Below are 16094 nucleotides of genomic sequence, written 5' to 3' on the forward strand. Positions count from 1 at the left end.
AGTCTCAGTGACTGGAGTATCACCCTAGAGCAGTAGGAATGGACTTATTTATAGAGAAATGCTTCTTATTAGGATTTCCAGACCACATGGCTTGATCTGGACTGTCCATATTGTAGCAACACGGTGTGCATTGCTAAAACTATCGTGCATTATTCTTTCGACATTGTTATTTATGGTGGACTTGTTGGATTTCAACAGGTTTCTAGGTGTGAGAGTGATTTTCTTGATTTACCTTCCTCTTTTGTGTCAAATATTCACTCTTTAGGGAGGATTTGCTGGTTCTCAAGATATCTTCAATGCTCTCTGAGGAGTATTGTCCGTGATTGAAGGTGCTCCAGGGTGTATAGGGCAAGTGCGGTTCCTAGGGTATCGCTCAAGTTTTAAGGATCGATAACCTAGGCTTAAGGGTCTAATACGGGTTAAGGCTAGTTTAGGGCATAAAGACCTAAGAATAAAGCCATTCCCAAAATTGGGTGTCTATATGAAATATGCGAGTGTCTGATTTGCATTACAGAAATGTGATGGTGAGAGTGATATTCTTGAAAGAGAATGACATAAGAGTTTTATTAGTAAAAAAAAAAGGGAAAAAAAAATCAGAAAGTTATGTAATGACAATGGAATAGGAAGCTAGTAATTTTGTTGTAATGGGAGAGATTATTGGGGTTGGTGACAACAAAATCACCACCCCATTGAAGGTTTTTTCCTAAACGAAGATTGACTTGAATAACAAAAAGAAGAAAAGAAAGGATATGCATGATTATACTTGTTTCTATCTTGTATAGACTTACTACTGTTTCCTATTTGTATAGGGATGTTTTTCATAATCTTTTTGAGAATCAATATCTTCCCCATAACTAAGTAGCTAATAACTAGAATTTTATGAGTTGCTTGGGTATGAAGCTAGGAGTTCAAGAAAACCGAACAGAGCTTCATGTAAGTTAGTTTTGGTTCTTTAGTTGGGTCATCATATGAGAAACCCATAGATAAAGTTCCTCTCAATGAAAGAAATCTAAGAGAGAAATCATGAGAAATTCTTACTTGGAGAAAAAAGAAATCTAAAAGAGAGAAATTTCTTAATGAAGGATGCCAAGAGAGAGAAATCCTCTTGGTGAAAGAAGCCAAAAAAAAATATTCCTTAAGAAAGAAAGAAAGTATCCGAAGGAGAGAAAGTTTCTCTTATGAATATTGTTAAAATCAATAAAAAAAAGAACAAGAAAGTTCCTTTTATGATTGGAGCTAAGAAAAAGAGTCTTGAAGAAAGAGGAGATCCAAGAGGGAAAACATTCCTCTTGATGAAGGAAGCCAAGAAAAATATTCTTTAATAAAGAAGGGAACCAAAAGAGAGAAAGTTCCTCCTATGAACATTATTAAAATAAATAAATAAATAAAAGAATAAGAGAGTTCCTTTTATCAGGAAGCTAAGAAAAAGTGTCTCTTGAGAAAGAGGAGATCCAAGAGGGAGAACGAACGTTCCTCTTGATGAAGGAAAACAGAAGAAAGTAAGCCCCAAATAGGTAAGATCTCTTATGTGTTGGTTCTTCCTTGTGGAGAGAAAGAGAAGAAAGGATTTGGTGGTCTCCATCCATCAATATGTTTGGCAAGTTGGTATTTCCACTAAATTTTATAATCCTTATTGTTTAGTTAATATCTTTGCCTTTTTTTTCATTAATTTAGCTTTTTACGACAAACCACGTAAATCTTTGTGCTTTAGAGGTGAGTGTATTTTTACACTCTACTTTTCATGCTCGTAGTATAGTTGGTACTCTCATTGCTTTTATTTTCAATACATGATTTTAGTGAGATATAATATTCAAGAGTTTTGTTTTCGTATATGAGAGGGTTATTAGATCCCACCTCAAAAAAAAAAAAAAAAAAAAAAAAAGAAAAAAAAAAGAAAAAAAAGAAAAAGAAAGATGTAGATATATAGAGAGGGGGTAGGGACAAGAATCAGCATAAAAACACCATCATGCGTCTTGACAATTAGGGAAGGAAAGAAATATGAGCATTAAATTATGGTGCTTGGGATGGGACATATTTTGAAAAGGCCTCTCTCTCAAAGTTCATGAACCTCTCCAACGCTTTGCTCAAAAGCAACATTATAAATTTCACTCAAATCAACCGTTTTCCTTCCACCAATAAGAAGATATTTCTTGCACTCAATTGAATTCCTCCTTTCGAGATGCATTGCTCCCTCCCTCCCTCCAACTACGTCAAGGAAAATTCCTTCAAGAATTTAGAAAACAAAACCCAATTGGACTCATCTATTCACAAACTTTAGAAAAATGAATCCCAATTGGACTATTCTTTTGAACAATCAACAATCTCCTTTTGCGAACCATGTGATAAGAGAGAGAGCCACTTGACCTGTCTAATGAAAAATCAAGAATCAAATTCTCATTTTCCCTTATCAAAAGTGGTGCAAAGATTGGAAGAATTTTAGAGCCTACTAAATTGTATGTTTAATTTTAGCATAATAAGATGATGATCTTCATTCCCAGCAAGGCTGGCAACAGGTTGGGCTTGGCCTAGGCTGGACTCAGCCGTATAGGGCGGGCTAGGCCTTGGCCGAGCCTGAAATTAATAAAAAAAATAAAAAATTGAAAAAAGGAAAAAGTAGGCCGGGCTGGATTGGCACTGGCCAAACCTTGTCCTGAAGCCATAGTTGGTGTCCTAGACCCTACTCTTTTAGGGCCCGGCAGCCCGGCCCACGGCCAACCCTAATTCCCAAGCTCTTGCTAATTGAGTATTTTATTTTATTTCTTCTCTTTGGATATTAGGATTTCATTGAAATTAGGAAAGGAATTTATATTCAATTCTTATGTTTTGGGAAATTACATACCCGAAAAGGAAAACTAGGACATCTAAATTATTCGTGAGGGAAAAAAAAAAACAAACAATGACCTATTTAAACTGGAAAGGTGTGGCATCATTTGAGTCGTCCACTTCACCTCCACGAAGTGTTTCTAAGGAAAATTCTGTAAACTATTTTTGTGTAAACTTCGCCAGTAAGTGTGATGTGGTCATTATGTGTAATTACTTCGTTACTTAAAAGTGGTATTCTCATTATAGGGCGGGAATTGGGTCGGGTCTTCCATGACGTCCTCATGGGTCTGGGTGGACCCAAGTTTGGACCTAGCAGATCCGGTCCTGACCGATTTGACCGTGGCACAGCCCAAATCAAGTTCGGGTTCATCGGATCGGGTCCAGGTTAGGGTCAACTTGACCAGCATGCCTTTATGTGCATTAGTATAAATACATGCTAATACTATTAAGTATTCCAAAAACATAATGGGTGTGCTTTGTATAAAGCGGAGGCCCTAGAAACTCAAAGTAAGGCGCACTGTCAAATGGTATCGAAAGATGTTGTTTCAATACTGAAAATATCTGTAATGGCCTGAAAATTTATTTTCGTCTCTAATTATAAAATTTTAAGCTTGGAAAATAGTGTAGATCAAGGAGATCTATGAACACTTAATATTCTTGAAATTTGAGGGTCCAAAAATGCATTACAAGATGCACTATGTCCAAGACTTGAAATCCTTTTTTTCTTCTTTCAATGCATATTGATGTCGAGATGATCAATTGGAGGATTTTTGGGCATCAAAACAACCTTTTCTATTGAAATTTTTGAGGTGTACCTTGATTTGATCGTTTAGGGTCACGTCCTCGTATAAACTTTTTCCATATAAAATACTTGCTTATACTTTAATCAGGGAAAAATTTCACCTTTAGATTTTAAATGTTCAAAAAAGAAAGTATATATTTATATTTATAAACCTAGATCTTACTCCAACCGTGTTGGATATGAGTCCAAGGTCCAATCTAGATCCTGATTGAGGTTGGATCATAGTTAGCAAGTCTTCGTTTAAAGCACAAATGTTTTATACAAAGAGTAATGATCCTATGAGACCCTCCTACATCCATGTGTGTAGGACCCCAAATGAACACCATTAAATTTGATACATATCTTTAGAAAAGTTATTACATGAGTGTGGGACTTGACTTTTCTAGATACCTGTGCCAAATTTAATGGTGATCCTTTGGGGTCATACACACATGGGTGTGGAAAGGGTCTCATAGGATCATTACTCTTATACAAATCTCCAATTATTTCAAAAAAATTCCGATTTCTTGAATTCCATTAAGAGCTCAGAGTTTTTTTTTAAAGATCTTCAAAAAATCACATTTTTTTAATGGAAACGATGTAAATTCTCATTTTATCTTTTTTCAAAAACCTTCTTCCCTATAACTTTTCTCTTTGTTGACTTAGTATCTTTGAATTTTTGTTTAGAAATAAGCACATTAAGTGTTGGATTAAATGAAAAATCTTAATTTTAAAAAATTTCCCAACAGTAAATCTCACCAATATGTTCACTTTAAAAAGTGCAATACCTCCAAACAATAATTCATCAAAACACAACCATATATCTCAAAATAATAGTTAGATTTAAAGGAAGCATAAACTCATAAAAAAATCTTTTTTTTTTTCCTTTAAGCGCAACGTCAATATAAAGAGCAGTGACAACTCAAGATTTAATCAGCTAGAAATTTCAAATCAAGCTTAGAATATTTGGATTTGCTTTAGCATTTTATTGCTTTCTTTCTCTGTACAGAAGTTTGAACAATTCGAACTTTTAAAAAAAAAAAAAAATTTATTTCACTGATGTATATAATATATTTATGTTCTTGGGTTTTTATACAAGTGTAATCCTTTATTGAGGGTCATTTTTGTTTTATTTTCCTTCGACAACAATCCTATACCTTAGGTTACCGTTCTTATTGTTTGCTAATGCAAATTTTGTGTTTAGTATTGTTGTTATTTTATTTTCTGCTGCCAATAGAGTACGTATTGTTGACAATAGAGTATGTATTGTTGGTATATTTAATAAAAGTTTAGACAAAAATTTATCAAGTATGCCTGTAAATACTAGGAAAGGACATAAAAACGATCGTCCATAGTTTTAACGTAGGATGGGGTTTCCATGAGTCGGTCGATTCATATGTACATATGTGCCCCGCAACTAACATTTATTTTAGATGATTTTTTTTCAAATTGTTTTTGTAGATTCATCATCTAGGCCAAGATGATCATAAATACGAAACGAAAAAAAGACTTTTAAAAATTTAAAATATAGTTTTTTGGTATTTTTTTAATGGACCCTCCATATCTTATTTAAGGACCATACACTTTAGATAACGTCTATCTTTAGGATGGACGTTTGTAAGTCAGTGCCGCTGAATCGTGAAACAATTTTCTTTTAATGTATCTACTTATAATCTTATATTTTGTTATCTTTATAATCCAATTTTTTTACTATGTTTTTTTTCCAGCCAAACCCAAAATATTCACAATTCTCTAACTTACCAAAATTTGACAATCCGTATTTTTTATCCAATTTTTTGCCACTAACTTTTTTAGGATATTTTAATGGGTGTGGTTTGTATAGAGCCTAGACTCTAAACAATCAATTTAGAGCTTACTTTCAAATAGTATCAAGAAATGTAGTTTCAAAATTGAAAATCTTTGTGATAGCCTTAAAATATATTTTCATCTTTATTTATAAAGTTTAAAGCTACAAAAATAGTGTAGATCAACAGATCAATAAAAACTTGAAAATATTGAAAATTGATAGTTAAAAAATATGTGTTTCAAAATACACTATTTCCAAAACTTTGAAATCTATTTTTTTCTCATGTGATTTATTTGAGGATATTTAGGATTCCAAACACCCTTTCCTAGTGAAATTTTTGAGGTAAGCTCTTATTTGATTGTTGAGAGCCTTGATTCTATATAAAATTTTTCCTATTTTAATTGGGAAAGTATAGAATGAGACAATTTACTTTTGTACAAGATGATCATAATTAATCTTGACCGTTAGATGCCAAATCGGGTAGCTGCATTTATTTGATTGAGCAAGCTCAAAATTCAAATTTTTTTTTTTTCGAATTTTACGAGATACTTATGTAATTGTGAGATCCCTATGCAAAAGGTAAATAATCTCATTTATACGCTCCCATTTTAATTTAGCCCGTTATTTTCCGACTCGCTAACCATAATCCAGGTCCAACCCCTACCTAGTCACGTCCACGTGGACCAGAACACGACGCCATCCAATCGCATCAGCATGATTTGTCACTGCAAACCAATCACCCCTCAGATACAAAGAATTAGAGTTAGAGAGAGAAAACAGAGTGAGTTAGAGAGAGAAAACAGAGCTCGTCAGTTTAGAGAGGGAAAGGGAAAGATGTTGGTGGGTGTCTAACATTTGACAAATTGGGGTCAGCTTAAAACTAGTCATGGAGAGAGAAATGCGGTCAGGTTACAGTGAAAAGTAAGACAGAGGGGTTTTCCGTTTAGACTTAGAGAGAGAAAGTTGGGAGGTCAGCTAAGAGTGAGAATCAGAGAATGTGGATGGTATCCGCTTAGGAGAAGGGCCCAGCTAAGAGGAAGAGAATGAAGAAGGCATCGGGCCTCGGGGTGGCAACAGGTTGGGACCGGCTCGACCGGGACCCATATCCGAATAGCACGTGGGTTCGGATTTTGGATTCGGAGCTGACCTGTCTTGCACCCATATTTATTGGTTTTGGGATTTGAACGGGTCCCTTACCACCTTCACTATCAGGCTTTTTTTTTGTGCCCCTCTTTACCTTCATATATTTATAATATTAGCAACAACGTGAATTTTTATTTTTTACGTTGTTTAATACACCCAAATGAATATATTTTATCTTAAATAGCTTATTTGTACACAAATGGTATTCGGATCCAAGTTTTGGATGTGAACTCGGGCTCACCGTATTGTATCCATTTGGGGGTGTACCTGACGGGTGTCCAGGGTCACTGGCAACCCTATTTTGGGCCGGCCAAGAGAGGGAGAGGGTTTTAGAGAGAGAAAGAGCGGTGGGAAAAGGGGCGTCCAGGTTCTCCTCATGTTCCAAATACGTAACACAATGAAGGTGACCATGGGTCCACACCTTGACCTTTTCGGCTTTACTCATTTATTTGCTTTTTGCAAAACCACTCTGGAGAGGAAATTGTTTTCTTTGAATCCATTTTTGCAAGAAGCAGCGTGAGCAGGAGCAGGAGCATGGCATGGTCTTTGAAAATCTGCTGAATCCGCTGACCTTCGACCCCACCTTCTCTTTCTCTCTCTAAAAAAACCCCTTTCTCTCTCTATCTTTCGTTTCTCTCTCTAAAAGCAACAGCACAAAATATCTTCTCAACACCCCTCTCTCCGAGCTCTGGCAATGGCAGGACCAAAAAGTCTAGCAAATTTGAGATAACCCATTTCGTGTCTGTGGACTCTGTACCCAAAAATGCAATGGTTTTGGAGTTTTTGCTACATGGGTTTTGCACTTTCTCTCTCTAGAGCAATCCTTTATCTGGGTGCTGGTCGTCGATCTGGGTGCAGTGCATGTAATGTTGAAGAAGCTTTTATTACCGATAGGGTGGGGGATCTGTTTGCCTAATATAGGTTGCATAAGGGGAAGAGCAATTTTCCTCTCTCTAAAATAAACCCTCGTAGCATGCAGTGGGCTGCTTAAGATCGGCCTATGGTTTTCTCTCTCTAAATTCCTCCTTACCAGAAGCAGTTAGAAAAGGGGAGGCTTTTTCGATTTTGCAAGTGGATTGTTTTGAACATTTTCAATTCTCTCTCTCTCTCTCTCTCTCTCTCTCTCTCTTCTCTCTCTAGAAGAAGAAGATCGCCTAATGAAGTGCTCACAGAGAGGTCTGCTTTATGCCCAAAGAGAATGGCTGGTATTCTAACTCACTCTGAATCTCCTCGCCATGGCTACTTCTTATTGAACTGCTTTCTTGCAAATTAGGGGTTTTTATAATTTCTATGAGGAAATAATTGCCTTTTCTTTTGCTCTTCTTCTTTACAAGATTTTCAATCGTAGTGGATCGATAGTATTTCTTTAAAACCTTTGTGGATTGCTTCTTTGGTTTCATACTACTGATAAAAACTCAAGCGTTACTCCTGAAGATTGATGGAACCTCTGATGCTAAGTTGAAAGCAGCTGGGTCTGGTTCTCTATTTGGCTTTTGAAGTTTAGGGTTTATCACATATTTTGTATCAGAAAAGATCCTCCCTCTTTCTCTGTCTCAATCACTAAAACTGTAATGGGTCTTGATCTTTCCATTTAGTGGGAAAAACCCAATAAGGTTTCTGGGTTTTGATCACTCATGAGGGGGCAATCTTCTCCCCTGAATTCTCTCTCTGAAACGAAGTTTTGATGCAATGTTAAGAGCAGGGTGGCCTGGCCTATTGATCTCGTGTTACCTGTTACTCTCTGTATCTGCGACTGATCGAGAATTCCCCTGTTCAAATTGTGATGATGATGGTCTTTGGAGTATCGCCACCATTTTACAATGGCAAAAGGTGAGTGATTTCCTCATAGCCTTGGCCTATTTCTCGATCCCCCTTGAACTCTTTTACTTCATAACATGTTCAACTGTGTTCCCTTTTCGATGGGTCCTTGTTCAATTTGGCGCATTCATAGTCCTTTGTGGACTAACCCACTTTCTAATGGGTTGGAGTTATGCTCCACATTCATTTCACCTGGTTCTAGCCCTCACTGTGTTCAAGTTTCTCACTGCTCTTGTTTCCTCTGCAACTTCGATCACCCTGGTTACTCTGATCCCCCAACTTCTCAAAGTGAAAGTGAGAGAAGGGTTTCTTAGGAAGAAGGCCAAGGAGCTAGATAGAGAAGTGGGCAGGATTAGAAAAAGAAAGGAAGCGAGTTGGCATGTTCGTATGCTTACCAACGAGATCAGAAAATCGCTTGATCGCCACACCATTCTATACACGACTCTAGTTGAGCTCTCTAAGACACTAGCCCTGCAAAATTGTGCGATTTGGATGCCCAATGATCAGAAAACGGAGATGAATTTGACCCATGAACTAAAACGAAGGGATGTGAAGCTTTCGATACCGGTAAATGTTCCGGAAGTGGTTGAAATAATAGGAAGCAAGGGTGTAAAGGTTTTGGGACCCGATTCGGTTCTTGGGTCAGCTAGTAGTTGTGGATTCACTTGTTATGGTTCGGTTGCAGCCATTAGAATGCCTATGCTTAGGGTCTCAAACTTCAAGGGGGGAACACCTGAGATGATTGAAGCATGGTATGCTGTTCTTGTTTTGGTTCTTCCTGGTGAAGAGCAGAGGATTTGGGGCCAGCATGAATTAGAGATCGTTGAGGTGGTCGCTGACCAAGTAGCGGTTGCTCTCTCTCATGCTGCAGTGCTTGAGGAGTCTCAGCTGATGAGAGAGAAACTTGTTGAGCAAAACAGAGCACTGGAGCAAGCTAGGCGAGACGCCCTAATGGCTAGTGAGGCTAGGAGCTCATTCCTGAAGGGGGTTAGCCATAGCCTAAGGAGACCCATGTACAATATCTCTGGTCTTCTCTCTATCTTACAACTCGAGAATTTGAGCTCCGAGCAAACACTGGTTGTCGATACTTTGATAAAAACTAGTAGTGTTCTTTCATCTCTCATCAATGATATAATGGAGGTTTGGACAATTGATCATGTCCGAATGGGTAGCCTTGAGCTAAGGCCTTTTAGGCTTCACTCCATGGTTAAGGAAGCTGCAAGTTTAGCGAGGTGTTTGTTTGCTTGCAAAGGGGTGGGTTTTACAGTTCGGGTCGGAAACAGGGTTCCTGATAGAGTAATTGGAGATGAGAAGAGGATTTTCCAAGTGATTTTGCATATGTTTGGGAGCGTGCTCAATGGCCCGTGTCAAGGTGGGATTGATTTTAGAGTTTCCTCAGAGGATGGGAGAGAGGCAGGCCAAGATAGAATGAGGCTTCCCTGGAAATCAGACTCATCTGATGGGTACATGTATTTGAGATTCGAGATTTTGGAGGGAGGCTCTGAGCCTGACGCTATGGGTTTAACGTCTCAGAATGCAAGGAAGCCTAACAGTGAGGGCATTGTGCAAGGGCTTGGTTTTACAATGTGCAAGAAGCTTGTGCAGGTGTGGCTTTCTTTTTCCTTTTCTTTTCTTTTTGAGTAATTAGTCTTTCTTTTGAGTGGTTGCGTTTTCTTATTTGTTCTTTCTAAGCCTTGTCTTTGATGCTTGTAGTCTCGCACTTTTATTTTGTGTTTTGCTGTTGTTGGCAATTACTACATATATGAAAATTGGACTTTAGATGCTGATATTCATGCACTCTACCAATAAGTCGAGCTCCTAAAGGTGAACAAGTTTACCATAATTATCGTACTACTTATTTTGTTCTTGCGATGGGCTTTCTAGTCATATTTAGCTCTTAGTCGCACATTGAATTGTTGTTCAAATCCTATACTTATCAAAAAATTTAAAGAAAGGGATATATTACTCACTCAAAAACATTCAGTCACAACTAACACCCAGTTTTCTCATGAAAACGAATAATAAATGAAAGGTACTGAAAGGTCAAGAAAATGATTTATTTCATTGAAATTAACGAACTCCAACATTTTCCGTAATTTCATGTTGGAAGATCCAAAAAGGAAACTCCGATGGAAAGTTTACCGTATATAACCAAAAGAGAGAAAATATCATAAAGAGTAAACTCTTTCCTTTAGTTACAATCCTTTTCTTCTGTAAATTCTTAAAATATGTAATTTGGTAAACTGCTTCGCACTTATGTCTGATGTTTCTGCCTTTTTTCTGCTGAAGTGAGTATCCCTGAATGTGCCGGTTTTGCCTAAGGGTTCTATTTCTTCCCATAACCCGAACTTCCCAAAAAATGACCTTCTCTAAGATCTAGTGAATGCTTTGACTATGATAAAATCATTATTTCTATAACCAATGCCTAGAATGTAGTCAGAAACAGATGATACAAGGCTTGAGTCATTTGAGGTTCATGGATTTTAGCTCACTTTGATCTTTTTATTACTGTGTTTTTGTAATTGAGGTACTGAATAATGTAAATGTTTACAAGTACCCTCATACTGAGATGGACTTCCAAGTATTATCCTTCAACTTTCACCATATTTTCAAACAACAGATTTCCGCTTGATGATTTATACTGATGAGCTTGTTGTTCGATTAGGAATAGGGCTTCGCCAGTGTGATTCAGCTGACTCTGTCTAAACTGTTTCTCTTCACAATGAAATCCATAACACACGTACACAGACCCGGTGGGGGGGGGTGCAGGTGGAAGGTTGGGCAGGAACCTTGTTTTTCTTTCATGGAATTGTGTTGTTTCTCTTGAAACTTTTATCTTGGTTGATGTAGACTGAAATGACTATCATCTAGAAATTGCCTATAACAGAATTATAAGATGTTATTCATGTGGCTGAAATTTGTGAATGGATGGAGCAGTATCTTTATAACTGGCAAAATTCTACCCATAGCTGGAAAAAATGTGGAATCAGGTTTCTGAAAACAGCCTGCCTAGGCAGTGCCTTGAGGTGAGCCAAGGTGCTGAGTGTCCTGTTTCCTATGGTCAGGGACCTTCAGGTGCCCACCTAGGCGGCATAGGAGCCACTTTGTTTAAGGTGGCTGCCCCCAAGCCCATGTTGAGGGAAGAAATAGACCTCTGTGAAGGAGGAAAGATGGTCATTTCCAGTGTTTTAAATAGCGGTCTGCCTATAACAGAATTATAAGATGCTATTCATGTGGCTGAAATTTGTGAATGGATGGAGCAGCATCTATATAACCCGCAAAATTCTACCCATAGCTGGACAAAATGTGGAATCAGTTTTTTGAAAACAGCCCGCCGAGGCAGTGCCTTGAGGTGAGCCAAGGTGCTGAGTGTCGTACTTTGCCAAGGGGAGCACCTAGGTCGGGGACCTCCAAGTGCTCACCTAGGCGGCATAGGAGCCACTTTGTCTTAGGTGGCTGCTCCCAAGCCCATGTTGAGCGAAGAAATAGACGTCTGTGAAGGAGCAAAGATGGTCATTTCCAGTGTTTTAAAAAGCAGATTGCCCAGCTCCTAGGCGGTCTAGAAGACCTGGGCACCTCGCCTTGGCCTGGGCAGCTAAATTAGGTGAGATGTCCCTGGGCACCCACCTAGGCGTCAAGGAACCTGCCCAAGCAAGCGCCAATGCCCAAGGCGTGCCCCCCGCCCAGAGGCGGAAAGACCCCTCATTGAGGGCATTTTGTGGTCTTTTTTTAAATACTAAAGGGGCAAAATCGTGAGTTTTAGGTTAAACTTAAGCACCATTAGAGCCTATTTTAGAGAGAGAAAAACTCCAAAAAACTAGTTTTTGATGATTTACATAGGATTGAAAGGTTTCTCAAAGTTACGAGATATTGATCTAAGCATCACCCATTGATAGTAGATTTAGTGGACTATCTGTGTATGGACTTATGAAGTATGGAGGAGTGTGTGCTATGTGGGTGTATTATACATTTGATGTGCCCTAATCCCTAACTCTTATGTGTTATACAATTATACTGTTAGACTATAGAGACATTTTTCTTTCAACTAGGCTGCCAAGGTTCTAGGCGCTCGCCTAGGCCCCTAACATTTTTTGAGACACTGGTCGTTTCCCCTCCCAAGTGAGGGATTTTTTTTTTTTGAGAGACGGGGCGGGGGGGGGGAGAGGAAGGGTGTTTGGGGGTATTTATCCCCTGAAAATCTAATAACAAAATTTAAAGTCTTTTGAATTCTTACAAAACCCAAAAGGATGAAAACTGATTGATTGTGAGACTTGATTGAGATGGTGGTGATGCTCATGATGAAGCTGTGGACCACAATGAAGCTTGCAATTTGAAACTTGATTTCGTTTTTTGTCGTTCTGGGTAGTTAGGAGTAGACTTACATGTCTTATTAGCCCTGTATTTGTTTGTATGGTTTGTTTAATGGATAACGCCTAATGCAACCTATGGTACATATTCACAATGTTGTCTGACTGATTACTTTTTATTTTAAGTTCAAAATTTGAACTTGCACGAGTTTCAATTTCTAGATTTATAATATTTCAAGTCCAAGCTCATTTGTTAGGGGTTTTGGTGTTAACCCCAAACCCCTTGAGACATCTGAGCCCCACCACACTCTATCAAGGGTGCCTCATTCATGAGGGGCCCTATTAGGTGTCCAAGGTTCCTCTGGGTGGTGCTCTCGACTTTTTAAAACACTGATTTCCTTACTTGGATGACTTCAGTTACATTGAAGTTGGTTCGAAAATTGAGGAAGTCGGATGATCTCATTATTAGACTGTTTTGGGGGACCTAGTTGAATAATACAACCTGGAAATGTAGTGTTACATTTATCTATTGATAGTTGCAATTCATTAACAATCTTTTATGAATTTTTGTTTTCTTTTTATATCAGATACATGGAAAGTTTTAGTTTATGACTTATTTTTATTCATAGTATAAGTTAATGGACTGGCAATTTGAAGAAAAACCTTATTCGGGGGAATTTTGTTTTTTGAATTATGATATCTACAAATTGATACTAGCTACTGCTTGATTAATATGTACGATGAATCTCTTCTCTGAATTGTTAAGAATTCTCTACATTTTTTTTTTTTTTAAATTTAATCGTATAATTGTTGTCTTCTAGAGAAATTTCTGACTGCTTTTTTCCAGCTGTTTTATTTCAAGTCCACTGATTTGAGGCTGATGTCTTGTGCTTCAAAACCAAAATGTTTTTAATCCAGTTTTGAGCTTTTTGAAAAATTTCATATTGCTCAAGAAATAGTGCTTGTATTACTAGCACTGAAAAGAAAAGAATAAATAAGCAATAATTTTGAAGTCATATGTGAACGCTATTTCAAAAAATAAAATAAAATGAAGTCATTATAAATATTCCGATTTCTACATCCTGTCTGTCACAGAATTTAGGGATATTGATTCTGGTGACTTGTGGTGAAATCCCCTTTTATTTTAAATCAAATAATGGATGCTTTCCTACACTAAAATACATGAAAAAGACCATCAGTTTATCAGGGGGTGTGGTTTGTATAGGCTGACAACCTTATTTGTAAAAATAAGATTGCAATGTTCTACACCATTCATTTTAGTTGGAGGGGTTCCGATTTGACATGTCTTTTAAGACAATGTCAAAAAGTGACACATCTTCTAAGATAGTATCAAATGTATGCCACCCAAATAAAATGGATGGTGAGATTATTGCAACAACCTTACTTCTACAAGTAAGTTTGCATACTTCTATAAACTTTTTGCTTTATCAAGACACCACTTAAAAAGTGGTGAGTTTTTTTTTTTTTCCTTGGGTACCTGGATGAGATTCTTTTGTCTGATTTTGTGTCCTGTTTGGGAGTATTTAAAAGCTTTCTTTTTTTAGAAAATTTTGACGGATTATTTACGTACTTTATTATTTGTCTTTTCTATTTGGAAGAGTGGATAGTTTTGATTCACTGATTTGTAATTAGTATGATATTTCTAGATGACTAAAGCTGTTCTGATATTCATTTTTTTTCCTTTTCTTTTTCTTTACATCCGAGTTGCAAAGATGACACTTTCGGAATAAAATTAGAAAATTCCTATTCTTATTGATCTTTTCCATCTGGAGGTCTTTTCTCTGACCTTTACTCGCGAGGCAAATGAACTGCAAAGTATGAGATTATGTCAACCTCTGTAAGATGTGTATTCACTTTTTTCTTCTCTTATTTGACAAATTTAGTGGTGTTTCTGTCATTTTTCCAATCTCCATGGGGTGCTTGTGCATGTCAGTGAGTGTGAGACATTTTTTTGCTGGTGCGTGCTTGTCTCATGTGACATAACATGTAAACGCATCTTTGTGTATCCTATTATGTAATAGCGATAACTATTTGGGGTTTGCCATTTGAACCAAGGCTTGGTCGTAGAACTGTTCGATTCATGCGTTCTTTTCTGTCTTCTCTCCAACTAATGAGTCCTATTTCTCCCTGTTCTTATTGATCGCAGATGATGCAAGGGAACATATGGATAGTCCCCAATTCTGATGGCCTTCTCAAAAGCATCTCTCTTGTGGTAAGATTACAACTTCTGCCACCAAGTCCTGCAATAACCGGTGATCCCAAATCTGCTGACAAACCTCCTGCTATTAACCTCCTCGAAGGCCTCCATGTCCTTGTTGCGGATGATGACCCAGTTAACCGTGCTGTAACTCTCAAAATACTCGACACTTTGGGGTGCCAAGTCTCCTCTGTTTCCTCTGGTTATGAGTGCTTATCAACTCTAGGCCACCCTGGAAAAGCCTTTCAAGTGGTGCTTTTGGACCTCTATATGCCTGATTTAGATGGTTTTGATGTCGGGTTACGGATAAGGAGCTTTAGAACTGGCGTGTGGCCTTTAGTGATTGCCTTAACGGCTAGTGCCGATGAAGATGTTAAGGACAGATGCCTCAAAATTGGCATGAATGGAGTGATAAAGAAACCAGTGTTACTGCATGGGATGAGAGAAGAACTACTGAGAATTCTTGAACAGGTGACTAAGATCACTTGAGAATTTTTCAGCAGTTGCTAAAGCTTTTGAGTATTAACGACGATTCTTTTTATCACATTTTTGGTGTACCCATCAAATAAGATTTTGGGGTCGATAGGCTGGCTGCTAGCACACGTTTTGCTGGATTTAAAATGCTCAGATCTGGCTCTCCCTTGATGCTCATACAATCTCTACACTTGTAATCAGCATGTGGATTACATGAGATAGGGATTAACAAAAGTTGACATGTTTTGGGAATGGTTGAGAAGTAGTGAAATCATTTTTGTCTAATTGAGATGTGTATTTGTCATCAAATCCTTCTTGAAGGGACCCCTCTGCTTATCAAGAAGTAAATAAATAAAACCCAACTTATAGAAGTGCTATTGATGCAGCATGTAACAACGAGCCCACTGTTCAAAACTGTTGATGATTGAGTGATTTTAGGACGGTCTGGAATCGAACGTTTGTAGCTTTACTCAGAATTTTCTCAAAAGGGTTTTTCCTTTTAATTCCACGTTGAGAAAACCATTGAATTATGCCAATTCTTGTGATAACTTCAAGCCAATTTGGACTCTTTTTTTATTTTTTTGAAGAAAAAATTAGATTTCAGCAAAATCATTTTTGAGAGGATTATGAGCGTTACAAACTTCCGAGATCATACTTTGTATGCAGTTTCATTTTAACCCTTCATCATGAGTTACAAAAGCGCAATTACCAGCGCCGTTGATG

General features: G+C 37.7%; 1 protein-coding gene across 1 annotated transcript; it reads left to right on the forward strand.

The window, feature by feature from the left end:
• The first annotated feature begins 7237 nt into the window (after positions 1-7237).
• On the forward strand, positions 7238-15742 carry EIN4 (Signal transduction histidine kinase, hybrid-type, ethylene sensor). Its single transcript, XM_006827456.4, has 2 exons — positions 7238-9977; positions 14847-15742. Exons 1-2 carry the CDS (start codon positions 8244-8246, stop codon positions 15384-15386), a joined length of 2274 nt encoding a protein of 757 aa, XP_006827519.1. The 5' UTR covers positions 7238-8243; the 3' UTR covers positions 15387-15742.
• The last annotated feature ends 352 nt before the right edge of the window (positions 15743-16094 follow it).

Source organism: Amborella trichopoda, chromosome 7 (assembly GCF_054954075.1).
Source record: "Amborella trichopoda isolate Santa Cruz 75 chromosome 7, AtrichopodaSantaCruz75HAP2 v2.0, whole genome shotgun sequence".
NCBI lineage: Eukaryota > Viridiplantae > Streptophyta > Magnoliopsida > Amborellales > Amborellaceae > Amborella > Amborella trichopoda.